This window comes from Peromyscus maniculatus, chromosome 23 (genome assembly GCF_049852395.1).
Source record: "Peromyscus maniculatus bairdii isolate BWxNUB_F1_BW_parent chromosome 23, HU_Pman_BW_mat_3.1, whole genome shotgun sequence".
NCBI classification, from domain to species: domain Eukaryota; kingdom Metazoa; phylum Chordata; class Mammalia; order Rodentia; family Cricetidae; genus Peromyscus; species Peromyscus maniculatus.
This window is the reverse complement of record NC_134874.1, coordinates 37,823,767-37,850,157: the sequence shown is the minus strand read 5'-3', so window position 1 is coordinate 37,850,157 and position 26,391 is coordinate 37,823,767. Positions and strand designations below refer to the sequence as shown.

Here is a 26,391-nt window from a genome sequence, read left to right as displayed (position 1 = left end):
TTCAGAGCATTCAAATCATCATACTAATATATAAAGTCTAGGTTCTCAATTATTTTTTTTTAAAAACATGGGGGATGTGCAGGGGCACATCTGTAATTCCAGCACCCAGGAAAAAATCATGGCAAGTTCAAGGCTACATAGTCTAAATGGTGTGAGTTCCAGGAGCTCGGGCTAAGTAAGATCTAAAAACAAACAAAGGCTGGTGAGATGGCTGAGCAGGTGAAGGTGCTCACAGCCAAGCCTGATGACTTGAGTTTGATACCTGGGACACACAAAGTACAAAGGAGAGAACCAGTTTCCAGAAGTTGTCCTCTGATACACACACACACACACACACACACACACACACACACACACACACACACACAAACACACACGATTTTTATTAAAAAGAGCAACAACAAAAACAAAATATATGGAGACAGTCAGGTGCAGTGTTCTGTGCCTTATAATGATAACACTTGGGAGACAGGCAGGAAAATTGAGAGTTCAAAGCCAGCCTGGGCTAGTGAGGCACTGTCCCCCAGATGAAAATTAAATAACCAAAGTAACTTGGAGAGGCATGCACAGGTATTCTGACTGCATAACTGTCTGAGAAGTACACCAAAGAACAAAAGAATGACTGACATCTGGTTCAAGTCTAGAAAATTGCATTCTACTTTAAACATTAGACTTTAATATTTATGTCAGGGAAGAATTACTCTAAGCCTCTTTCTCCATGATTCAAGTACAGGTGATTATACCAAGTTTTAGTTTAGAAGAGTCTGTAATGCTATGTAACTACACACAGCTATATATAACTATATAACTATAACTATAACTATATATATATATATATATATATATATATATAAAATCACTAAGATAAAAACTACTCAAAATTCCAACTTCAACAGTAGTCTTCACTACTGCTTTATTTGTAGAGGTTTGTTTCATTGGAAAGAACAAGAATGCAAGGATTCCTAGTCTAAAGTACAGTATCGTCAGTTATATAACTTTAAATGTGAAAGTAACATTTTAACCAGAGCTGAAAATTTCTGGTATTTTCCAGAAATAAAAATAAATATGAGAATGAACGGATCATGACAAGAACTGGAGAACACTTAAATTTCATCCTACTAACTCTGTAAATTCTTCCCATTGAGATACTTAAAACAATATTAAAAACCAGCCACTTATGCAACCTTTATTAGAAGCCCACATCAAACTTGGCCCTATGCTAGGTCCATTCATCTACAAAGATGAATGAAGAGAATTCCAGTTGCAAGGCCAAACAGAGAAATGGGTATGAAAAATACCAAGGCAATCCAAATGAAGATGGAGAAAGTAAAAAACGCAAATATTGGGCTAGGAGATGGCCCAGAAGGTCAACTTACTTGCAGTACAAGAGAGAAGGTCTGAGTTTGAACCCTCAGAACCAGCATGAAAGCTGGTCGTGCACTGCAGTGTCCACAATCCCAATGTACTGAGACCAGTCCCAAAGAAGGTGAAAAGTCAGGATGGGAGGCTGTCCTCTGATCTCCATGTGTGTGTGGTGGTAGACACACAACTGGACTCATTCACATGCACTCAAGCTCACACACACACACACACACACACACACACACACACACACACACACTGCCCACACATGCATGCACACACACTGTATACATACAAACATTTTAAATGTTACTCGCATATTGCTTGAAATATATAAATTTATCACAGAAAAGTTATATATGGGGGCCAGTGAGATGATTCAGCAGGTAAAAGGGGCTTGCCCCTAATCTGAGTTTGATCCCTGGGACCTACAAGCTGGAAGGAGAGCACCAACTCCAGAATATTGTCCTCTAACCTCTAAAAGTGTGTCATTGCATACACACACACACCCACCCAAACAGTTTTTTGAAGGCAGACATTAAAGAATTAATAAATTAGTAATTCAAGGGTTTTAACTGTCAATGGAAATATACTCTGAAGGAGTACACTAGACCAGTTGGTTAAGTGGTCTTACCTGCCTGGTTGCTTTTTTTTTTTAATCCCTGCTTATTGTTTTTAAAAGGTATGTCCTGGTATAAAAAGCAAGCAATAAGCTAGGCATGGCTTTAATCCCAGCACTTGGAAGGCAGAGGCAGGAGGAATTCTGTGAGTTCCGTGTTAGCTCGTCTACATAGTGAGTTCCAGGTCAGCCAGAGTGACAGACTAAGACTTGGGGGGAAAAAAAGCAAACAATGGATTTGCAGGAAAGGCTGGTTTATATGCTAGGCTGAATTTGTTTAGAAATCCCCCAAAGTACTTACCAGCAACAGGAACTTTATCAGATCAAGTACACTCATTTCATACAAGTACTGTTTGTTGTTTTAGTGCACCAGTTCCTTCCAAGTACCATTCTTACAGTAAAGTGTGGAATAACTAGTGAGTCCCCATCAAAAAGACTGATCATTCTAATGTGCATTACAATTGCACCCTTGTAATCAAAGAGAAAAATTTTAGATAAGACGGCTCATGATCTTTACTTATATTCTCAGATTGAAGGATGGGGGAATGAAAATCTATTTTAAATATATGCGTTTTTAGATTTATTTGTATGCACTCGTGTCTGAGTGTGGGTATGTACTTGTGAATGTGGCTGACCACAGAGATCGGTGGGTGTTTGATCTCCTGCATCTGGAGTTACAGGTGGTTGTGAGCCACCAGTGTGGGTACAGGGAACTTAACTTGGGTTCTCTGCAAGGGCATTATGTAGTCTTAACCATGGAGCCATCTCCACAGTCCCTAAAGTATATAATTTTTGTGTCTCATCAACTCCTTTCATATTTCCACCTTCTCAAAAACTTCTTACAGATTGCTTTTAAAAAAAAAAGTCCAAAGAAATGAACAGACAAGCAAGGCTTAGGACTAGGCCTGGGGTTCCTAGCTACTCAGGAGGCTGAAGCAAGAGGATCTTGAGTTCAAGCCCAGCCTGGGCAATTTAGTGAGATACTACCTCAAAAGAAAAAGTAAAAAGACTGCCAGAATGTAGCTCAAGTGGAAGAGCATCTGGGAGTATGGCTCAGTAGAAAACACTGTCTAGCATGCAGGAGGCTGTGATTTTATCCTAGTACTGCAAGAATAAAAACAATAAACAAAAGAGGTAGCACCGTTCTGGGACAGGTCAAGGAAACAATCGATGGCACTGGGCAGGCCAAAGCTGAGGGCAAGAGCTGGCAATGCTGTCCTGTTATTAGCTATGCAGATCCTGTTGCTCTGGTCTCCACGGTGGTTTCTGGTGGGGACCACGGGACCTGGCACAGCTGTGGTAATTTAGAAAACAGCTGAAAGCATGGATGCTTGTGGTAAGCTTGGTAGAAGCATAACAGATAACAGGTACTTGAAACAAGTAGTTGTTATTATTGTCACTTTCTCAGTCCCCTTGGTTAAGGAGCAAGTAACAACTGTAGTCACCAGAATGTGATCAGTACCAATCTTCAGTATTTATATACAGATATTTGAGTTCTTACTCTGTCCTACAACAGTGAAGGATTAAAGACTGCTGAAGGAGTGTGTAGCTAATTAAAGTAGGGGCAATGTGTGCTGATAATTTCAGCACTGATCTTTTATCAAATATTTATCTAGCTCAATCCATGTATCAGTCACCCCTCTAGATACTGAGAATAGTAGTAAAAGAGGCGGGAAATCAATGCTTGCATCATCATTGCCGTCCAGTTAACACACACTACTTCTACAAACAGCTAATATTAACTGAACACCTACCTGCCTGACATTGTTTTACTAACACATTTGAACTAGCAGTAACCTCATAGACATTCTTTTTAAATTGTTTTAAAATTATGTATATGTGTGTGCCTATGAGTCCAGGTGCCTGTGGAGTCTGGAAGAAGGCATCAGATGTCCTAGAGCTGGAGTTATAAGCAGTTGTGAGCCACCTGACATGGGTGTTGGGAATTGAACTTGGGTTCTCTATAGGAGCAGCATGTGCTATTAACCACTGATCTATCTCAGCCCTGAAATAGACACATTATTGTCTTTATTTATAGAAGAGAAAACTGAAGCATAAGGCAAACAAAGGAAGGTGGCATTATTAAGTATCAAATGTGGGATAACACAATGGATGCATTGGTTAATTGAAGAAATCTTCTCAAAGGGCATGCAGTTTGATAGATTTTTAGTAAACACCAGGTTTTAGGCAGGTGTGGCGGCACACTCCTTTAATCCCAGCACTCAGGAGGCAGAGGCAGGTAGATCTCTGAGTTTGAGGCCAGCTTGGTCTACAAAGTAAGTTCAAAGACAGCCAAGGCTGTTACACAACCCAAACAAACAAACAAAAAAAAAAAAAAAGGAAAGAAAGAAAAAAGAAAAAAACAAGTTTTACATGTTTAAAGTATTTTACACACTTAGAGATACAAGGTACTAGCAAACATGGTCGATATCCTCAAGCTGCTCCAAGTAATGACACTCATGCTAACAAATTATTTAAAATCTATTTGTTCATTGTGCATGTTCATATACGTGTGTGATGTACGATGAACACTTGAATGTAAGTGGGTTTGTGTGCCTGTGCACACATGGAGGCCAGAGGAGGATGGGGTATTCTGCTCTATCATTGTCTTCTTTTCTGGAGGTAAGTCCTCTTCTGAACTTGGAGCTAGGCTAGTTAGTAGCCAGTGGTTCCTGCAATGCTCCTGTCTCCATCCTACACAGTGCTACTGTTATAGGTAAGCATGTGGCCATTCCTGGGTTTTTAATGGACACTGAATTAGAGCTCAGTTTACCATGCTTTCACAACAAGCTTTTCTTACCATTGAACCATTTCTCCAGACCCTATTTATTTAGAAGTCCTAAAGGACTTCATACATGCTAGACAAATGAGGCCTCTACTATGAGCCACACTTGCAGACCAATTGATAAAATTCATTAAAATAATCATAACAGTAGAACTTAAGTATAAGGAATTATCATTGTAATTTTCCTGGTTTGTTATTTGAGGATATTTTTCAGTCAGAAATGAACTGTCTATTACCTGCAGTCCCAGGAACCAGACTCTGACAAGCATCTGAAAGTGACAGGACTGTTGCCTGTACCTTTCTATAAGTCACAAGGCCAGCTCTGCACTTAAGAGTAGCAGCTGTCTGGCCTGTCACCTGTCCTGGGTAGTGTGCTCTCACCAGACGAACTTCCCCATACTTTTCCCAGGTTATCACTAGTTTTGAACCTGTCTAGGACACATGCACGTAGAAAGAGATCAACTACTGGCAACAGGAAAAACTTTAAAAACAGCCTCAGGGTTTGTACTTTGAATATTTTTAACTTAACTTCTGTTGCAATTGTAGTTTTAGACTAGTAAGCATCTCAAATGTATCCCCATATGTGAAACTTATGAGAAAAATCTTAAGACTTTAAAGGTTAACTTGCGAAACAGGTAGCAAGTAGCAAGTTCTACCTCAGTTCCAATATATTTAATTGAAATGGAATCTATATATCCATTTCTGCTTACTTTTGGTAAAATATAAAAGTAACCATTTCAGGGCCAAGGAGATGGCTCAGTAGGTAAAGGTACTTGCTTTCAAGCCTGCTAACCAACCCTAACTCAAGCTAAATTCTATCCCTGGAACCCACACAGTGGAAGAATCAATTCCCACAAGTTGTCCTCTGACTTTCTCGGGTGTGCTGTCTCACACATACACACACATATACACATGCACACTGACACATACAACACACACAGACACTTTTTTTTCAAATCTAACCCATTTATGCTTCTTTTTTTTTTTTTTTTTTTTTTGATTGTTCGAGACAGGGTTTCTCTATGTAGCTTTGCACCTTTCCTGGAACTCACTTGGTAGCCCAGGCTGGCCTCAAACTCACAGAGATCCACCTGCCTCTGCCTCCCAAGTGCTGGGATTAAAGGTGTGCGCCACCACCGCCCGGCTGCTTCTTCTTTTTTTTTTTTTTTTGTAACAAAGGAGTTTGTGTACAGTGTTGAAAATCTACAACTTCTTGTTAAATTCACATTTGCACTTCACCTTTTAAAATAAACATTTATAATCATTATCTTATACAGATATAGATATGTAAATAAAATACAACATCGAGTTCAGTGGTACTTCAGCATTTTCCACTTAAAATTTTTTTTAACATAAAACAGGTTATAATTCCAAAATCCAGAGTTATTTGAAACTGAAAAATATTTTTTCTGTAGAAAATATTAAAAATGATAACATTTCCCAATAAGCCCTTTTAAGCCAAATAATAGCTGAATTATACATATAAATATTGATTAGATTCTGGGATACAGAAGAAACCTATCTTCATTTGTTCAGAGAGCTATGTTTTATTAAGTTGTGTAAGTGAGATTCCTATTCATCTTCCCCTTCACTGTTTGATTTACGGCAGACATTTTTCTATAGGCTCATCCATATTCTAAAAAGATTTTAGCCTCCCCTCCTGAAAGTACAGCCATCATATTCTTTCATCTGCTTGATACGGTACAAATTCTTATCCTAATAGTAAAATGTTTCACTAAAGCATGCCCAGTGATTGGGCAAAACCAAAACTTATTATAAGCCACAGTCATCCTTAGGGTCCTCTCTGCTAAGTAGCCTCCCCGAATCTGACATACAGACACTCTTAAAAAGTAAATGTTAAATGTTTCATACAAAAACTGTAAATACTCAAGAACTTAAGAGTGTAGAAAGGCCAAGCTTCTCTCCTGCTGCCCTCCACTTAACTGTTTTGTTGTTGTTGTTGTTGTTGTTATTGTTGAAGTTTTTAAGATTTTATTTTTTATTTTTAAATCATGTGTGTATGTTTGCACATGTGTACATGTGAGTGCAGTGAGTATGGAGGTCAGAAGAGGCTGTTGGCTCTCCAGGAACTGGAGTTATAGGCAGCTGTGTCCTGGGTGCTAGGACCTAAACTTAGAGTCCTCTCTCCAGCCCTTACTAGTAAGTTTTATAGTGAAGGGATTGTTACTGCTTTAGGACTTTCAATCTCCAAAGTAGCAAATAAATAAAGCAGTTGAAGCAACAAAGCGGAGGGCATCTCACCCCCCTGCTGTTAACATGGCCAAATGTGCACATTCTCCAGCCTGTAAACAACCCTTTAGATCTCTAAGGTTTGCTCCTCTATTTCACTGTTTTGGGAACATACTAGCAATATAACCCCACCCCTACCCCCGACCCTGGAAAGGGAGAGAAAACTGAAACATTTTATCTCATTTACACTTGTCTCACCTTTATCCACAAAGATTGAGGTAACTGTTACAACCAGTGACTAACCAAAAAGAAGAATCAAAGTCGAGAAACAGAAAACACTATATTTAGGCTGATGAAAACAAGAAGAGAAGCACACAGGCCTGACTGTTCACAATGCCATGTGATTACTCTGTAAATACCCAATAAGTTCCAAATTATAAATTACACTAATAGAGGTAGATATGAAATCCCAGGTGTACTAGACAATGTCCATATTCTATATAGTGTTGACAGTGTGTTTTTCTACTATAAACACATAAAATCTCTCTCTCTCTGGATTAATAAAGGAAGTGGTTTTAAAATACCTCTGTAACTGACTGGAATTCAGGGTAAGGTATACTCACACAAGTCATATTATAGCATTATTTGGTGCATATTTGCTTTATAATGCAGCAACCCTTGGACCTATAGCTACCTTCTGGGAATTTAACTTTTGGAAATCAACCTGGATTGGGGCAAAGCTTTATTTGCAGCTATACTGCAAAGCTATACTGCAGTGTCTTAATAGCAAAGTACTGGCAATGATCTATATCTAACAACAGGGCTGGATCAATAAGTCATGATGAAGAATTTCAGAATACTGTAGAGTCATCAAAATGATGAAGCACCAAATACTGACATGGAAATATGTACTGGAAAGAGTTGACTACAAGAGTTAGTGTTATCTATGCATTATGAGAATCTGGATGACTTATTTTTAGAATTTTCATAGAAACTTTGGATATATTCTGCTAGAAGAGAAAAAATAGTTTTAAAAATCATCTTAACTTGACAAACATATGAAACATTGTGGGAGATGCAGAAAAGTATACTTTTCAGGACTTGCTTTCAAGTACATACAATTACAACGCAATCAGGATAAAGACTCCAATTAAAAATAACATTTCTGGCCAGGTGTGGAGGCATATGTCTTTGATGTATGACTCTGAGGCCAGCCTCGCTGCATAGTGAATTCTAGGCCAGCCTAGGATTTACATAGAGAGAACCTGTCTCAAAAACAAGCAAGCAAACAACAACAACAAAAACCCCACAAAACAACCAAACAAAACATTTCCTGGGCTATAGAGATAGCTTAGTTGATACAGCCACTATCAAGCAAGCATGAGGACCTGAGTTCGGATCTCTCCATGTAAACATCAAGTGTGGCAACCATGTCTGTAAACCCAGTTCAGGGAGTGGAGACCCAGGGACAAGAGATTCCTAGAGCTCACTGGACAGCCAGTCCAGCATGATCAATGAGCTCCAGGTTTAGTAAGAGACGCTGTCTGTAAAAATACAGTGAAGTGTAATTAAAGCTGACATCTGATCTCCAAATACATGCATACACACGTGGTGATATATTGTGTACCCCAATAAAGCTTGCTTGAGGATCAGAGGACAGAGCCAGCCACCAGATTAGACATAGAGGCCAGACAGTGGTGGCACACACCTTTAATCCTATCACTTTGGAGGCAGAGATCCAAAGAGTTCAAGGCCACACTGGAAATAGAGCCAGGCAGTGGTAGCACACACCTTTAATCCCAGCACTGGGAAGCACACACATGCCTTTAATCCCAGGAAGTCAAGGCAGGGTGGAGAAAGGTATATAAGATGTGAGGAAACAGGAACTAAAGCAGTTCAGCTGAGATCCTTTCAGGTGAGTACTCAAGAAGATTTCAGTCTGAGGATTTGTGGAATTGGTGAGGTAATAGGTGGTGGCTGTGGCCTGCTCTGCTTCTCTGATCTTTCAGCTTTCACTCTGATATTTGGCTCCAGGTTTTTTGTTTTTGTTTTTTATTAAAAGACCATCTAAGGGCTGGGCAGTCATAGTGTATGCCTTTAATCTCAGCACTTGGAGGCAGAGCCAGGTGGATCCCTGTGAGTTCAAGGCCAGCCTGGTCTACAGAGCGAGATCCAGGACAGGCACCAAAGCTACACAGAGAAACCCTGTCTTGAAAAGCCAAAAATAAATAAATAAATAAATAAATAAATAAATAAATCTAAGATTCAAACAACATACACATATGTATACACCCCCTACACACACACACACACACACACACACACACACACACACACACACACACACAGAGAGAGAGAGAGAGAATTAGATAGAGGCACAAAACATTTCCTTTAGTAGATACCAGTACTAAAATTTCTTGATTACACTGTAACTCACTGAAACTGCTTTTAAAGACTAGCTTACAGTACCCATACCAATAAAATTTGTACATTTCTAAGAAAAGTTATATAGAAAGAGAGGTACTTTCATTAACATTCAATTAGCAAGAAAATCCAATTGACTGTAACTCTACATTCTATTCCAAATATTCCAGTGTATTTAAATAGAACTTATTGAATGTCTTGGACATCTCTTCCATAATAAGACTTTGTAATGTGTTCAGCTATGGCAGTGTAGTCTCTAATAAAGTTAGTGCTTTACTTTAGTGAAAACTATAACAATATAGCCTGAGACCCACAATCCCTATAGGTCCTGACTCTGTCTCTGACAATAAGTGTTCCCTACCAGATCCATATGAGATCCTGCACAGAAACAGATCATCAGTAGACCTGGGACAAACATTTTGAATGTCCACTTTTCATTTATACAAACCAATCAGAGAGCAAAAATGAAGAAAGACCAACAATACCAATTTTGGGCAAAGTTACAGAGCTACTGGAACTCTCACAGGCTGCCTAGAGGGAAGTTGAGGGAGTCAACCAGTATAACCACTATGGAAAACCACTCAGTACTTCCTACTAAATCTCAAGATCTAAATGCTTCACACTTAGTCAAGTTACTCCTGTGTGCATGTCCGTCCAAGAAATAGGACAGCCTATGCCTATTAGACATGTGCCAGAGAGTTATAAAGCATTATTTGTGACATCCTGGAGAAGTTTAAAAACAACCCAAATGCCTCTGATATATTCTGATGGTAAAATATCAACTAGCAACAAGAATGAGCCAACATGGATGAACCTGATAACCACAAGCAGCAAATACCAGTAGAGGTTAGAAGAGTGACTACCTATGCTGATATAGTGAGCCGAAGGTAACACAAGGGCAGTTCAGGAGACCTGTCTTAGTCTACTTCTTGATCTGGGTAATGGTTACATAGTGTTTACTTTGTGAATACCTCTGTTACAGATAAGTCAAGTCAATGTTAGTGCAGCTTTCATGGTAGTTTTTACTTTGTAACTATAGAATAAATATCCACATGGAATGTTGGAGGGGAAATAAAAACAAGTCCTTACAATTAATTCCATGCACACTAGGTTTCCTTTGCAAGTCTATGCAAAGGCAGACATAATGCTAAGTACTGAAAAATGTCACAGATATAAACTTAAAAGCTACCCTAAAACTCACAGAGGATGCCATTACTCTAAGTGAGCCCAACTTCCCTCATATCACAATAAAGGATGTTGCACAGCCATGTTACTAGTTGTAAAACTCCTTACAAACAAAAACATGCTTTGATAGCAAAAAGCAAACTACTCTTTGTTCGCTTTATGTTTTTATTTTACCAGACAAAAAGCTAAATTACTGGGCTGTTCCCATTCATATTCAAAACCTGGCAACTCCTTCTGTTGTTCCCTGGCACAGGGTTCTCACATCCCCTTTTTAGTCACTGGATAGCTAAGAGCAAGTTGTCCAGACTTCTGCAAATCTCATTTTATCTTTAGGATATCTGAAAGAAGACGAGTCATAGGAAAAGATAGAGATGCCAAATAGGGTACAGAGCTACAGAAATAAATACACTAAATGCACCTCAGAACGGTAGTTGTTTTTGTTTTTGTTTTTTTTACTTTTTAAAAAAGCTACTGGCTTTTAAAACAGATTTATTTGTATTTGTGCATGTTTGTGTGCACACACCAAGTGTATTGGAGGTATGGGATCCCGTGGAGCTGGAGTTGCAGGCAGTTGTGAGCCATCCAACATGAGTACTGAGATCCAAACACGGGTCCTCTGGAAGAGCATTATGCACTCTTAATTAACCGCTGAGCCATCTCTCCAGCGCTTGTTTTTTACTTTTCTGAGACAATGTCTTACTCTGTAGCCTAGGCTGTTCTTAACTCATAGCAATTCTCCTGCCTCAGCCTCCCCAGTGCTGTGATTAAAGGGGGGTAAACCTAGAAAGGGTTCTTATAAAGGCATTTTAAAGCTTTATATACTAGAGTTGTCTATCCACTCCAGAAACCAAGCAGACCCTTTCACTTACATACTCCCCATTAAACTCAAGCTGAGAAGATAAACAAGGAAACACATGCCCAGATGGCTTGCTCTACCCAGTAAGAGAACAAAAGCATTTCAGTTTCTTAAAGGTTTGTTCAAAACGTGTCTACTATGATGAATTTCCAGAAAAGAGAAAATTTCAGTGACATTTTAGATTTGGTGTATACATGTGTTCATCACCAGAAACAATCACTATTCAGAGGCAATGGGAGTAAATGACTGAAGCTGGTCACTCGGCCTCTGGCTGGTGCTGAAGAGGGCTCAGCAGTTAAGAGCACTCGCTGCTCTTGCAGAGGATGGGACTTAACTCCCAGCACCCTCAAGGCAACTCAAAAACTGCCTGTAACTCCAGCTCCAGAGGATGTGACACCTTCTTCTAGCCTCTACATACAGATACCAGGTATGTACATATATACATGCAGGTAAACACTCATACACATAAAATAAAAAGTTAAAGAAAATCTTGTTTTCTCCGTTTCTTTTTCTAAACTTCCTTTTATTTATTCTTTGTCTTTCACATCATGCATCCCAATCACATTCATTTCCCGTCCCTTCGTATCCTCCCTCTGCCCTTGCAACCTGCCCTCCCCCCTACAATAAAATAAAATTAAATTAAAAAGAAAAAGAGAGGAAAAAATCTCATTGTGGAAGCTGTAGTGTGACACAGTGAGTCACACAGTAAACCCTTTTATCCATATATCTTTATGTGCAAGTGTTCATTGCAAAGAGTCTGGTTTGAGGCCTCTGGTTTCTGCTGCACTATGGATGCTGGGCCCTCACTGGGACCCCTCTTGAATATCCTGTTGTTGCCCTGTGTGGTGGAGATCCTGTTGCTTTGGGTTTCCAGACCAGCCCCTTCACACGCTCCAGCACATCATAGATGGGGTGGATGCTGGGGTGGGCCAACTCCTCACCCTGGTTCTGGGCCTGGGTAGTTGCAGGGTTGTTCAGCCCTGTCTTCATCGCCAGGGTGAGCCCTCCGGCATTGCCCTTGCTAGTCCACCCCTTGCAGAAATGAGCAAGGGGCAGGCCGTCCTCCTGCTTTCCTAACTTCAGGGTCAGCTCTCCCACACCTACACCATCGAGGCCAGCGCTACTGTGTTGCCCAGGTGAGGAGTAGGGGCCACTCTCTCACGTGCTGCAGCTGATGAGGGACAGGAGCAGCTCTCCCATCCTCAGGACCTCAGAGCCAGCTCTCCATCCCTCAGGACCTCAGAGCCAGCTCTCCCATCCTCAGGACCTCAGAGCCAGCTCTCCCATCCCTCAGGACCTCAGAGCCAGCTCTCCCATCCTCAGGACCTCAGAGCCAGCTCTCCCATCCTCAGGACCTCAGAGCCAGCTCTCCCATCCTCAGGACCTCAGAGCCAGCTCTCCCATCCTCAGGACCTCAGAGCCAGCTCTCCCATCCCTCAGGACCTCAGAGCCAGCTCTCCCATCCCTCAGGACCTCAGAGCCAGCTCTCCCATCCCTCAGGACCTCAGAGCCAGCTCTCCCATCCCTCAGGACCTCAGAGCCAGCTCTCCCATCCATCCCTCAGGACCTCAGAGCCAGCTCTCCCATCCCTCAGGACCTCAGAGCCAGCTCTCCCATCCCTCAGGACCTCAGAGCCAGCTCTCCCATCCCTCAGGACCTCAGAGCCAGCTCTCCCATCCCTCAGGACCTCAGAGCCAGCTCTCCCATCCTCAGGACCTCAGAGCCAGCTCTCCCATCCTCAGGACCTCAGAGCCAGCTCTCCCATCCCTCAGGACCTCAGAGCCAGCTCTCCCATCCCTCAGGACCTCAGAGCCAGCTCTCCCATCCATCCCTCAGGACCTCAGAGCCAGCTCTCCCATCCCTCAGGACCTCAGAGCCAGCTCTCCCATCCCTCACAGGCAGGGAGGTCGGGGGCAACTCTCCCTGCACACCACCACATGGCAGATGAAGGGCAGAGCCAGATCACCCATGTTCATGTTCTCAGGGCAGTTCACCCACACCCCTTCAACAGGGTCAGCTCTGCTGGGCTGACCACGAAAGGTGCAGAGTCCACTTTCCCAAATGCTGCAACTGGTAAGGGGGGCGGGGTTAGCTCCCTCACCCACCACAGGTGGCAGGGGCAAGGGTGGGGGGAAGAACATGTTTCCCTCACTCTCACCACCATATGGCAGACAAGGGGGGAGGGATGGCCAGCTTTCCCGCTCTCACACCTTCAGGGCCAGCTCACCCATGCCTCTGCCAACAGGGTCAGCTCTAGTGTGCTGCCTAGGTGAGGAGCAGGGTTCACTTTCCTGCTGCAGCTGGTAAGGGGGAGGGTCAGCTCCCTTGTCTGTCACAGGTGGTGAGGGCCAAGGGGTACGGAGGGCATCTCTCCCTTGCCCACACTGCCACATGACAGATGAGGAGGGGGGACAGCTTTCCCAGGCTCACAGCTTTGGGGTTGGCTCTACTGGGCTGCCCAGGAAAGGTGCAAGACCTGCTCTTCTGAGGGCTGCCCCCAGAGGCATCTCTCCCACTCTTACCACCTCAGGGCCAGCTCTCCTAAGTGCCTCAGGAGTTGAGAGATGCAAGGGCATCTCTCCTCTGCCCATGCTGCCATATGAGGGGCAGAACCAGATCTCCCAGTCGCACTCTCAGGGCCAGTTCACCTGTGGCTCCCCTCACCCTCATCAACAGGGTCAGTTCTGATGCGCTGCACAAATGAGGGGTGGGGGTGGGGGTGGGTGGCTTGCTTCCCTGAGTGCTGCAGCTGGTAAAGGAGGGGAGGGTCAGCTCCCTCGAAAGCTGAAGGTGGTAGGGGCAAGGGGGAGGGCATCTTTTCCTCGTCCCCACCACCACACCACAGACAAAGGAGGCTGTAGCAGCTGTGCGCCTCACATCCTCAGGGCTGGATCACCAGCACCCCTGTAGGGTCCACTCTACTCTGCTGCAAGTGAGGAGCAGGGCCTGTTCTCCTGAGTGCTGCAGCTGGTGAGGGTCGGGTTAAATAAGATCTTAAAAAAAAAATGATAACACAAAATCCACCTCTACCTTTGGGGTAGATGTAGCGTTATAATGACAGGAAGCATTCTATGAAAATGTCAAGGGAGGGAGCAGAGCCCTGAACAAAGGATTAAACACTTAAATTGATTGTGCATTGGTTCAACAAATACACCTTCGAACCAGGAACTGTTCTAGGTGCTTGAAATACAACAAAACAATGCTATTTACCTTGTGTGGCTCACATTCCCGTTGGGGAGGAAAGAGAGATGAACAAACATAATGAATAAACATATCACACAGTATATCCTACAGTTGTAAATTTTATGGGAGGAAAGGTAAAGTAACTTAAGGTGGGGTTGGGAGATAGACTGGTAATTTTAAGAGAGTTAAACAGGCCTTCTTGAAAAGCTGACATTTACTGACCGCTTTATATGAAACGTTTTATTGTACTTTTCCCCCCTTGAGACAGGGTCTTACTGTGCAGCCCTGGCTAGCCTGAACTCACTTTACAGACCAAGCTGGCCTTGAACTCACAGAGATCCACTTGCCTCTCTCTCTGTCTCCTGAGTGCTGGGACTAGAGGTATATGCTACCATGCCAGGTATGATTATTTTAAAAACTAAATTGGGGGGTTGGGAAATGACTTGGTAGGTAAAGTGTTTTTGCATAAGTATAAGAACTTTAGTTTAGAGGGCCAGGCGGTGGTGGCGCAGCCTTTAATCCCAATCCCAGCACTCGGGAGGCAGAGGCGGATCTCTGTGAGTTTGAGGCCAGCCTGGTCTCCAAAGCGAGTTCTAGGAAAGGTGCAAAGTTACACAGACAGACCCTGAGACCCTGTCTTGAAAAACCAAAAAAAAAAAGAAAAAGAAAAAAAAAAAAGAAGAAGAAGAAGAACTTTAGTTTAGAGCACCCCAGAAACCACATAAAAAGTCAAAGGAGGCAGTGTGTACCTGAAATCGAAACAGAGACAGGAGGATGTCTGGGGCTCACTAGCCAGCCAGTCTACCAATATGGTGAACGTCCAAGCTCAGTGAGAGATCATGTCTCAAAAACAAGGTGGAAAGTGACAGAGGAAGATGTTTGTTGTAGACCTCTATTCCCCACCACTTACACACACACACACACACACACACACACACACACACACTCTCTCTCTCTCTCTCTCTCTCTCTCTCTCTCTCTCTCTCTCTCTCAGTTGTTCCTTGGCACTATAAATAATTTTGTGAAGACTGAAAAGGATTAGAATCTTAGAATTTTAAAAATTACAATTGGTGCTAAATGTTTGTTTTAAAAAAAGTATATTTGATTTTGTTTGTTCTAAAGATTTATGATTTATTTTTTTAATATTTTAAGTTGTATTTGTGTGTGCGCATATGAGTGTAGGTGCCCTGAAGACCAGAGACATCAGATCCCCTGGAACAGGAGATATAGGCAGTTGTGAGTCATCCTCCACGGGTGCTAGGAACCAATTCTGGAAGAGCAGTAAATGCTGAGCCATCTCTCCAGCCTTCACATGTGTCTGTATACAGCCCTAAGTCCTATGCATTGCTCCTTAGTTCTTAGAATGACTCTTACTATGTTGGTGGCAACGGTAAAGACTGTGCCCGTGTTCCCTTCCCTCTTTGCCATTTCCCTCTTCACTCACTATAAGACTCACATAGAACTGAGCGTGGTGGCGCACGCCTTTAATCCCAGCACTCAGGAGGCAAAAGCAGGTGGATTCCTGTGAGTTCGAGGCCAGCCTGGTCTGAAAATCAAGTTCCAGGACAGCCAGGACAGTTAACAGAGAAACCCTGTCTTGAAAAAATAAAACAAACAAAAAGAACAATAACAAAAAAAACCAAAAATTTCTAACTGCTAGGAAGGTTGTGGTACCTCTTAAGCAAAGTTTTTTGAACTTTACTTCATCCTCATCCACTAAAGGATGCATTCATCAGAAACTATGCAAAATAACAATAAAGCTGTTGAGGGCGAATTATGGGCACACTATAGACTAAGCATGGGGAAAGGGATTGAGATCTTTGGCTAAACTCAGATTATCAACAGTACTTCATATTTCAGGGCTCATTACCATGCTATTTGTTTATGAGGCAGTAAAACACACGTCCTTTTGGGTGTTAGCGTGGATATCCAGTAATCATTTGTCTAAGTATATTTTTTTAAAAAAACTAAGCCAAAGTATAAATATATATTTAAGGAAATCTGATACTGCATAGAGGATCACACTACTTTACCAACCTCCCATTGCACCAAAGAATTTATTTCTTTATTTAAAAGATATTCGAGTATATATTTTTAAACACACACACACACAACTAAAACCCAGACAGGCACGACATTAAATCTCATCTGCAGGTGGCCTTTGTAATCACACCTGGTTAGGTTTTGTTTCTATTAGGAAAATACTGTAGATTGCTAGGTAACACAAAGGGAAGTCTGTTTTTAAAAGCACAACGTTCACCAACAATGCCAATAGAATTTTTGCAATATTGCACTTAAATTGTTTTTAGCTTTGATTATAATAAGAGGCTTTTCAGGCTTCTAATCACCCCAGGAAATGTAAAACTAAACTGTGAATGTCCTTAGAGGCAAACCATGGCCTAGCAGCCTTCACTTTGTTTTATAGATACAGAAACCTTCGGTCTAGTGCTGTGATTTTTTTTTTAATCCCACTATCTAACATTAAACAACAACAACAACATACTAGGCAGTGCTGGCCTTTAATCCTAGCACTTGGGAAGCAGAGGCAGGCAGATCTCTCTGAGTTTCAGGCCAGCCTTGTCTACAGACTGAGTTCCAGGACAGCCAAGGCTACATACTAACAAGGAAATGCTGGTTAAAATCACTTGACATTTTGCAAGCTTGTGAAATGTTTTCAACACCTGGAAATGGAAAGCAATAAAGCACTGGTCTCTGATCTTCAATCTATTATATCCTTTCAAAAACTGAAAATGAGCCACTGTGGTGATACATACTTTCAATCCCAGCACTGGGGAGGCTGAGGCCAGCCTGGGCTACATAGACTGCATAAACGAAACTGGCTCAAAAAAGGGGGAAAAAACAAAGATTAAAAAAAAACCAAACAAACCAAAAATCCAGCCAGGAGTGGTAGCCCTTTAATCCTAGCACTTGGGAGGAGACAGAGGAAGGAGAACCTCTGAATCTGAGGCCAGCTTGGTCTACATATCAAGTTCCAGGCCAATTAGGGCTACATAGTGAAACCCTGTCTCTAAATAAATTAGAAAAACAAAACACCCTAAAAAAGATTTACTATGCCTTATGTCTACAAATACGGATAACTAAAACAACGAAATCAACAATTCTCCTCTTGCTCTAGTTCTGTGGGTAAAAAGACATGCCAAGGTGGTTAATAGTTGTCTTACTGTAATGTGCTTGGACACACCCCACCCAAGATTTCTCAGTCAGAAGTGAGAAAAAGAGCCGTTGGTTTACTCAGAGCATCTGATTGCTTGTCTCAAGTTGACATTTTCTTTCCAGACCAGCAAGATAAACAATCCGGTGTCTGAGAAACTTCAGTGCTCATGTGTTTTCTCCCCGGAGGCAGATCCTCAGATCCCACACACAAACTACAGTAATCTACATCCTCTCAGTTACAGCTTTTCCTTAACTCTCATCTGAGTAGCTTGTCTCCCTCAAGGCTAAGAGTTAGACCGATTCACTTACATCCTTTGTCAGCGCCCTGCACCTCCAGTCCCACCACGTTCAGATCATGTAGGAACAATCTCAACCCAAATATAAGGCTTTAAATTAACATTCAAATTTCTGGCATTTCTAAATTTGCCACACATCAATAAGAACAGGGTTTGGTCATAGCTGTGGACCTCCAAAATAACAATAATGGTAATAATGTCTACTTTGTCTACCTAGAAAGTATAATTCAATGGACTTTGAAAATATTTTCATGCTACTTTAAAATGATTTTCCAACAAGCCAATAAACTCCCCTGATTTCGGAAACTCACTCAGACCTTGCAAATCTAGAAATTCAATTTTAGGGATTAAAAAAAAAATCGACAGAAATGACCAAAGAGTGGGCTTTAACCATGGCTACAAGTAAATTTAGAGAACTTGAAATCTCTGGGGTTCAATGGGCCTAAGTGGAATTAAAACAAAAGTTGTTTTGTATTCTATTAATAGCATATGATTAAACGCATATCTTATTTCAAATGGAATTCATTTATAAGTACTTAAACTTACTAAACTGGCCACTAATCCCATGTCTGTTTCTGGAAAAATTCTCTCACATAACATGCAAGTTAAGCGACCAATCACCACGCGTTCTGTTAGCTTAGGTCAACTCTTATTAAAATCTCAGTGCTCTCTGACTCCAATAACCTCCCCAAATCATCGACGTAGAAAAAAAACCAAACACGAGCAAATATGATCATAATACATCGTATACATGTATAAAACTGCCAAAGCGGGAACAACAACAACAACAACAAAAAAAAAACAATCAAAAGAAAAGCCAAACTGAACTTAAAAGCTACGGTATGAAAGAGTCCAAGAGGGGAAGGCGTTTCTAGTCTTCCCAAGAGCAGATTCGCTGGCAGCCTAGAAAATGCCCTGAACTGAGGGAGCCAGGCTCACCTGGCCATGGATTCCTAATTACGGAGGAGTTTCTCCCCTACATTCTTGAGCGCTTTCTTTTCTTCGAGGAAACTCGAGCTTGTCTCTTTTTTTTTTTTTTCCTCCTCTTTTGGATCTGGGAAAGGGTTTAGTCCCAGCGGTCAGACCAGCACCGTCACTGATCACAAAGAGAAGCTGAGGGGAGATCAAGGACTCCGGGGACCCCAGAGATTGTCTTCCAGCCCCCTCCCCGCCCCCCACACGGGAAATGTGAGGGTCCCCTGGGCGTCTCCGAGGGTCCAAGGGGGAGGAGAGATCCTTCCCATGAAAAGTCCCCACTTTATCTCAAAAGTGAAAAAGATTCTCGACCTATACCCCCTGGTGACAATGGTCAGCTGCTTGGCGGGGCGGACGTTCCTGGCCTCGAACCCTGGAGTCCCCAAGTCTCTGGGCCTCCCAGCCTCCGCCCTCAGCCTCGACCCCCGACCCCACGGGGGTCCCAGACCTCCCTTCTCCGGTCTCCAGCTCTTCGAAGCCCCACACTCACCCGGTACGTGTTCTCCGTGAGCCGGTTCACCTCCTCCGGCCCCCGAGACATGGCTGCAGCCTCCGGGAGGGCGAGCGCGGGAGGACGCGGCGGGGCCTCGTGGCCGCCGGACTCCGGGCGGCGGGAGCGCCTAGGACTTGCGACTGAGCGGCCTCTGGAGCGTCGGCCGCCGCCACAGCCGCCAGCCGGAGAGAGCCAGCGCGCGTCTCCGCTGCCAAAAATGTCAAAACTTTGCGGCGCTTCGAGCTCCGGGGAGCTGCGAGGCAAACGTAGCCTGACGCGGCTGGGACTTGCGAAGGGACGGGCAGCCCCACCTGAGGCGGGCGGGGTGGGCGGGGCTGGGCGGCCAGGGGGCGGGGCAGCCCCACCTGAGGTGGGCGGGGCTATGCCGGGTAAGCCGGGGTGGGCGGGGCCGCCCGGCGCGGAGGTGGGAGAGGCGGCCTCTGTTAGAGCAACCGCGGGCACGGGGAAGAGACTTGTTGCGCTAGGTGGGCGTGGCCTAGGGGCTGGTTGGGCGGAGCTGAAGCCCGGCCAGCCTGCAGGGCTGATTGGCCCCAGCTGAGGTGGTGGAGGGGGTAGTGCTGAGAGGCCAACGGGAGGGGACGCGCCCCTACCCCGCTCGAAATGGCCTGCTGGGCGTGGCCTAGGTGGCGGATGGGCGTGGCCGAAACAAGATGGGACGCCGTGGCCGTAGCAGCCCCGGCTGCAGAGTTGAGCGGGTGGCTCGGTCTCGCAGACTGATGGGCGGTGCTGAAGCGAGGATGGAGTGGGGCTGAAACGGTGCAAGGCGAGGTGGGTGGAGTGGACCCTAGACCAGGCTCTAGGCATCGATCGGGGGACCTTAAGCCCTTGGACCCAAGGAGCCAGGATACTTCTCCCGTGGCTGGCGGGGGTAGCCTTGGTGCGCCCTCTCCCGGCCCTCCCAGAATTCCAGCCACGCCCCTACACCCTCACCCTTGCAGTACTTTTTAGAGCAGGACCTGGACCTAGAGTCTAGGTCTCTGGTCTTGTGCTCCCCACAAGGTGCTGGCCCTGAAAGCTCGAGGCCCACGCCCTTCTCAGGCGAATCCTCTGAGCTCTCTGCCTTTGAGGGACTGTGAGAAGAGGGTGTTCCTCATACACGTGTGGATTTCCCTGATAGACCCCTCTCTGTTCACCTCGAAGGTCTGTAGGACACGACTTCACATAGATGGAGAAGAGGGGCTGCCACCTGCAATTTTGGAAGCTTCAGTGTGTCAAAAACGTAATTAACACCAAGATCTGACTCCTGGAATAACAGAACATTAAGAATAGCTTAAGATTCCATGCCTTACTACTGTGTAAATCACAAGATTGTTAAAAAGTTGTGTGTGTGTGTGTGTGTGTGTGTGTGTGTGTGTGTGTGTGTGTTATACAAGAAGTCAACCTTAGGCATCATTCTTCAATCCACTTTTTTTTATTTTGAGACAATCTCTTACTGGAGTAGCCAAGTTGACTAGACTGATGTCCATCAAGTCTCCACAAGTCCCCAGGGATCCATTTGTTTCCCACTGGAATTACAATCTACCATATATGTAGCTTTTTTTTTTCTTTTATCATGGGTTCGGTCCCAATGTTTGCACCACAAGCCCTTTACAGACTGACCCATCTCAGCCCCCTGGTGCAGCACTTTTTAAGAGTCATGGTCAGCTAAGGTGTTGAGGATGTCTGCTCTCATTTCCTCTTGCAGAGGCTATGGAGGTGTGTGGCTCCTGGCACTTCTTTTTAATTAAAACATTTTTTGTTTTATATATACAGGTACTTTGCCTGGATGTATGTCTGTGCACCATCTATATACCTGGTGCCCTTGGAGGATAGAAGAGGGTTTTGGATCCCCTGGGACTGGGGTTACAGATCCTTGTGAGCATCGTGTGGGTGCTGGGAATCAAACCTAGGTCCTCTGGAAGAGCAGCCAGTGCTCTTAACCACTGAGCCATCTCTTTAGTTCCTTCTGGTGCTTCCTGTTCTGTCTTCACCCAGTCACATCCTGTCCAACTCTGGACATGTGCTGGAGTACGAATCTAGGTGACCCAGACTTCAGGGCCCACAACAGCCTTCTCCATAGCAGGAAACACTGCCTAGCAGTTGAGACTTGCACTCAGCCAGAGTGAGGCAGGTCTTACTCTTATTTTTAAAAGCTGTCCAGGTACAATTGCTTTGTTTATGAGCTCTTAGGCTCTGAAGCTTCTAAACTGCTCTGGGATAAAGTTCACTAGGAAATAACACACAAAGACAGCACTGTGTGGCTCAGATGGAAACATGGAAAGTATGAGATGCCTCTGGACTTAGAACAGACACAAGTGCTTGGACTCTGGTGCAGTCTTATCACGTTTTTGTGAGCTATAAAACATATCTGGCTTGGGAACCAAATGATGGTGTGTGTTGCGTGTTGGAGGAAATAACACTTCGGCCCTAGGTTGTAGGCCATGGGAGAAGCTCCCCATTTCTTTAAAGGACCTTCAGGAGCTGGCTCAGAAAATGTGCCAACTGGGTTTCCCTTGCTGTATGTGGGGTGGTAAGCAGGACCCTATAATTACCACCATTACATATTAGGGTTCACCAAGCGTGTCTGCTGGCTTTTATTTGAACTTGAAAATCCTTGTCTTACTTTGGCAGATGACCCTTTGTCTCAGAACGTCTTACTGTGCTTTCCTTCTGATGAATGAGGTCATTTCACCCTCCGCTGCCAGGCAGTCATCCGAGGAGCTGGAAAGAGAGCAGAAGCTTAACCTCTAACACCCCACAGCTTGGCAGCACCAGTTCTGAGCCAGAGAAGACAGATTAACAAGCCATCATAAAGCCAGCGAGGATCTCAGATGGCCCAGTTAGATTGCCAAGGTTGGAATTTGATCAGAGACCCGGGTTCTTAATTGTATGCAAATCTTTACACAGATTATCAAGGCGCATTTAACTCAACTTTATGGAAATAACTTCCTAGTTATGATCTTCCTGCTTCCTGTAAATCCTTTGAGAATGGTCAGTTTTTGTATTTTTTTTCCTAATATTGCTAAGAATGGAACCCAAGGCCTTGCTCATGCTAGGCAAATGCTCTGCTGCTAAGCCTCACTGGGGGATTCTAGGCAGGTACTCAACCACTAAGCTATAACTCTAGAGTAGTAATGGTCAGTTTTAGCCAGGTGGTTAACTTCTGGCTGAGTGGTGGTGGTGCACACCTTTAATCCCAGAGGCAGGCAGATCTCTAAGCCTGAGGCCAGATGGTCTACAGATTGAGTTCCAGGACACAGAGAAACCCTGTCTCAAAAAAAAACAAAACAAACAAACAATCAAAAAACCCAAACCAAACCAAACAATCAGCCAAACAACACCACCACCAACAAAACAGAATGGTTAGTTTTAAATCTGTCCAGGAATCAAGCTTAAGGCTTCCAGCCCCAGCTCCAGGCTAGGCACTAGGTATTTAACCTAGGAGGTCTTTGTTGAACAAAAGATCAAGTAGATATTGATTGTTTCCTTAGTGCCAGGCACTCTGAGTATATGTGGGTGTGGGTGGGGGTTGTTGAGAGGTAGAGTGAACTGAGCTGGACTCAGCTTTTAATGCATGTGCAGAAGGCAGAATTTAAGGATTGAGATGAAAGCTGTAATAGAGGGACAGTGGATCGTGCCATGGGCAGAAAGGTGGGCTCAATCTCAACAAATCCATTTAGACTCATCAAGGGTGTTTGTTGATAGCGCGCACACTTGAGGGCCCATGGGGTCTTAGATGTTCTTGGCCTTTACAGTGCTCATCAAGAATGGAAGAAAGCGAATCGATAGAAAGGAATGACTCGGTAGAAGGTAAGGTGGGCTGGCCGCCATGGTCTTCTTTCTCGGTGCAGTAAATGCTGAGAAATCCACCTTCCCCCAACCCCTAGTCATCTAGCCTCTTAATATCTTAGCAAAGTACTTCCCCAGGGCCAGGGAACTACTGTCTCCTCTTCTGGCTCTTGCTTCAGTTAAAGTAATCAAATGCCCTGTTTGTGTTGACATAGTTTGTAAGATGCAATCGTGGGACCTGGGAGATGGTTCAGTGGGTAAAATGTTTGTTGTGCAAACTTGAACACCTGAGGTAGGATCTCTGGCACCTACACACACACACACACACACACACACACACACACACACACACACACACACACACACCAAAACAACAACAAAAAAGTTCACCGAAAAAACCTAGGTGTGGAGTCACATGTCTGTAACCCCAGGCCTGGAAGTAGGGGTGGGTGAGAAGAATGGCAGGAGGACCCATGGGGCCCCCTGGCCAACCAGTGTAATGGAAATGACAAGGTCCATTGCAATGAGAGACCCTGTCTCAAAAAAATGAGGTGGAGAGTGGTTGAAGGAAATACTGGTGTCAGTCTCTGCCTTCCACATCTCCACACATGGGTACACATATCTACATATTAGCGCACACCCAGACGTGCAACACACACATTCACTCAAAAGATGTAATTGCAAGTGGTAATGCCAATAAGATCTTTTATTTATTTTTAAAGGGTTTACTTTATTTATTTACTTTTTTTTCCAAGACAGGATTTCTCTGTGTAGCCCTGGCTGTCCTAGAACTCTGCCTGCCTCTACCTCCTAAGTGTTGGGATTAAAGGCATTGTACCACCACACTTGGCTGATTTACTTTATTTTTAATTTATGTGTATGTGTGTGGGGTTATCCTTGGAGGCCAGAAGAGACCTTCAGATCCCTGTGTCTGAGTTAGGGTTTCTATTGCTGTGAAGAGACCCCATGACCATGACAACTCTTATAAGGAAAACATTTAATTGGGGGCTCACTTCCAGTTTCAGAGGTTCAGTCCATTATCATCATGATGGGGAGCATGGCGGCGTGCAGGCAGATGTGGTGCTGGAGAAATAGCTGAGAATCCTACATCTTGCAAGCAATAGGAAGTTGACTGACAGTCACACAGAGGAAAGCTTGAGCAAAAGAGACCTCAAAGCCTGCCCCCACAGTGACACACTTCCTCCAACAAGGCCACACCTCCTAATAGTGCCACTCCCTTTGGGGGCCATTTTCTTTCGAACAGCCACACTCTAGAAATGGAGTTACAGGTTGTGTGAGCAGCCCGATATGGGTGATGGGAACCAAACTCAGGTCCTCTTTAAGAGCAGCAAGCACTCTTAACCAGAGAGCCATTTCTGCAGCCTAGTCAATAACACCTTGATGATCCCAATCAAAACAAGCTGGTTGGTCTTCTCTTGAACTTCCTGTGCATTTGCTCAGGGCCTCTCTGCCTCTGGAGTGTGCACTGTAGAATTCCCCAAGGTCTTATGACCGGAGAGGTTCCTGTTGGGCACAGTTTTTAGGGGTGAGCTCCTATAGAAAAGCCAGATGCTACACAATAGAGCTGAAAACTGTTGTATTCTTGGAAAGAACCAGGACTGGAAGTTTTGGGTATTCACTTCTTCAACATGTCAACCTTGTTCCTGTTGTAAGGTTTTCACTAGCTTTTCTCTTTGCCTGGAGTGTTCTCTGCCTTGGTCTCCTAGTTGTCTCCTGTCATTTGGATTTCTGCCTAGATGAGTTTCAGAGAGACTGTCCCTGGCCATCCACCCAGAACTAGTATTTGAGGCCTTCTCTGTCAGATGCTGACCTCAGGATGGGACAGGCTGAGTGATAACAGTCCCCCAAAGAAGTTCCCTCCTTCGCATTTTTTTGGTTTTTGAGACAGAGTTTCTCTGTGTAGCTCTGGCTGTCCTGCAACTTTGTAGACTAGGCTGACCTCAGAGAGATCTGCCTGCCTCTGCCTCCTGAGTGCTGGGATTAAAGGCATAGGTCACCACTGCCCAGAAGTTCTTGTGTGAATCCTGGGAACCTGTAAATGTTACCTCCTATGGCAAAAAGCACTCTGCAAATGTGATTAAGGAGTGTATGTGCTGTACGTACTTGTTAGCGTAGGTGTGTGCACAGCTGTGTATAGGAACACATGCACATGCGTGTTCTTTCATGTAGAGGCAAGAAGCTAGAGTCTGTTGTCTTTCCTCAATTGTTGTTCACCTTTACTTTTTATCAGTTTTCCCAGACTGGCTGGCCAATGACCTTCAGGAATCTACCTTTCTTCTCCTCGCTCCCAGCATTGGGGTTACAGGTGCATACCACCATGCCTGGCTCTTTACATGGACTATGGGGGCCCAAAGTTCGGTCCTCATGCATGTGTGCATGTCTGTGTACGTGTTTGGTGCATGGGTATACTCACACCATGTGTGCACGTGGAGGCCAGAAGTTGACATCGAGTATCTTCCTCAATTGTTCTCCACTTTAGTTTTTGAGGTAGACTCAATCGTTGAACCTGGGACTCACTGATTCAGCAAGCCTGGCTGGCTCACAAGCCTCAGATCCTCATGCCTCTGCCTCCCTGGCACCAGCATTGTATATGCACATTATATATGCATTCAAATTTCTGCATGGGTGCTGAGCAACTGACCTCAGGCCCTCCTGCTTGCACACTGAGTGTTTTACTGGCTGAACCACTTCCCTAGCTTATCCTTTTTTTTTTTTCAAACTCAGTCATATACTCAAACATTTTGATCCATTCTGTCCATCACCTCGAATCTTTGCTACCTGACAAATTCTGGATCATCCTGCCTGCCAGAAACCTGAAAGGGCCTTTGTTGTTTTCACTTGAGATGGTGTGTGGGGTGATAAGTCCAGAACTGGAAGCTGAGAGACCAAGTTTTAGTTTGTGTTTATCAGTACACAGCGGCAGGCAGAGCATTCCTCACTTCTTGGTCTTCAGTTTCTCGTTCCTGGAATAGGGGAATTGGTCTTCAAGTTACTCTTCACTCTCCGACTCTTTCTTTCTTGTTAGTCTTCTGTGCAGAG

General features: G+C 44.1%; 1 protein-coding gene and 1 long non-coding RNA gene across 3 annotated transcripts in view; one reads left to right on the top strand and one right to left on the bottom strand.

Moving 5' to 3' along the window:
• Nucleotides 1-19,908, bottom strand: part of Baiap2l1 (BAR/IMD domain containing adaptor protein 2 like 1) — a 100,552-nt gene extending 80,644 nt beyond the window's left edge. Inside the window, exon 1 of one of the 2 annotated variants that reach the window (XM_006982661.4) lies at nucleotides 19,540-19,908. In XM_006982661.4, the coding sequence (XP_006982723.1) occupies nucleotides 19,540-19,590 (51 nt within the window). In that variant the 5' untranslated portion in view covers nucleotides 19,591-19,908. Of the gene's footprint in view, nucleotides 1-8,075; nucleotides 8,210-19,539 lie in introns of those variants that run through there. The other variant, XM_076560117.1, reaches the window with a different exon arrangement.
• Nucleotides 19,909-20,043: 135 nt separating this feature from the next.
• On the top strand, nucleotides 20,044-20,831 carry LOC143270589 (uncharacterized). The gene is made up of 2 exons (XR_013047795.1): nucleotides 20,044-20,331; nucleotides 20,704-20,831. It is a non-coding gene; the product is annotated as an uncharacterized LOC143270589 (long non-coding RNA).
• The last annotated feature ends 5,560 nt before the right edge of the window (nucleotides 20,832-26,391 follow it).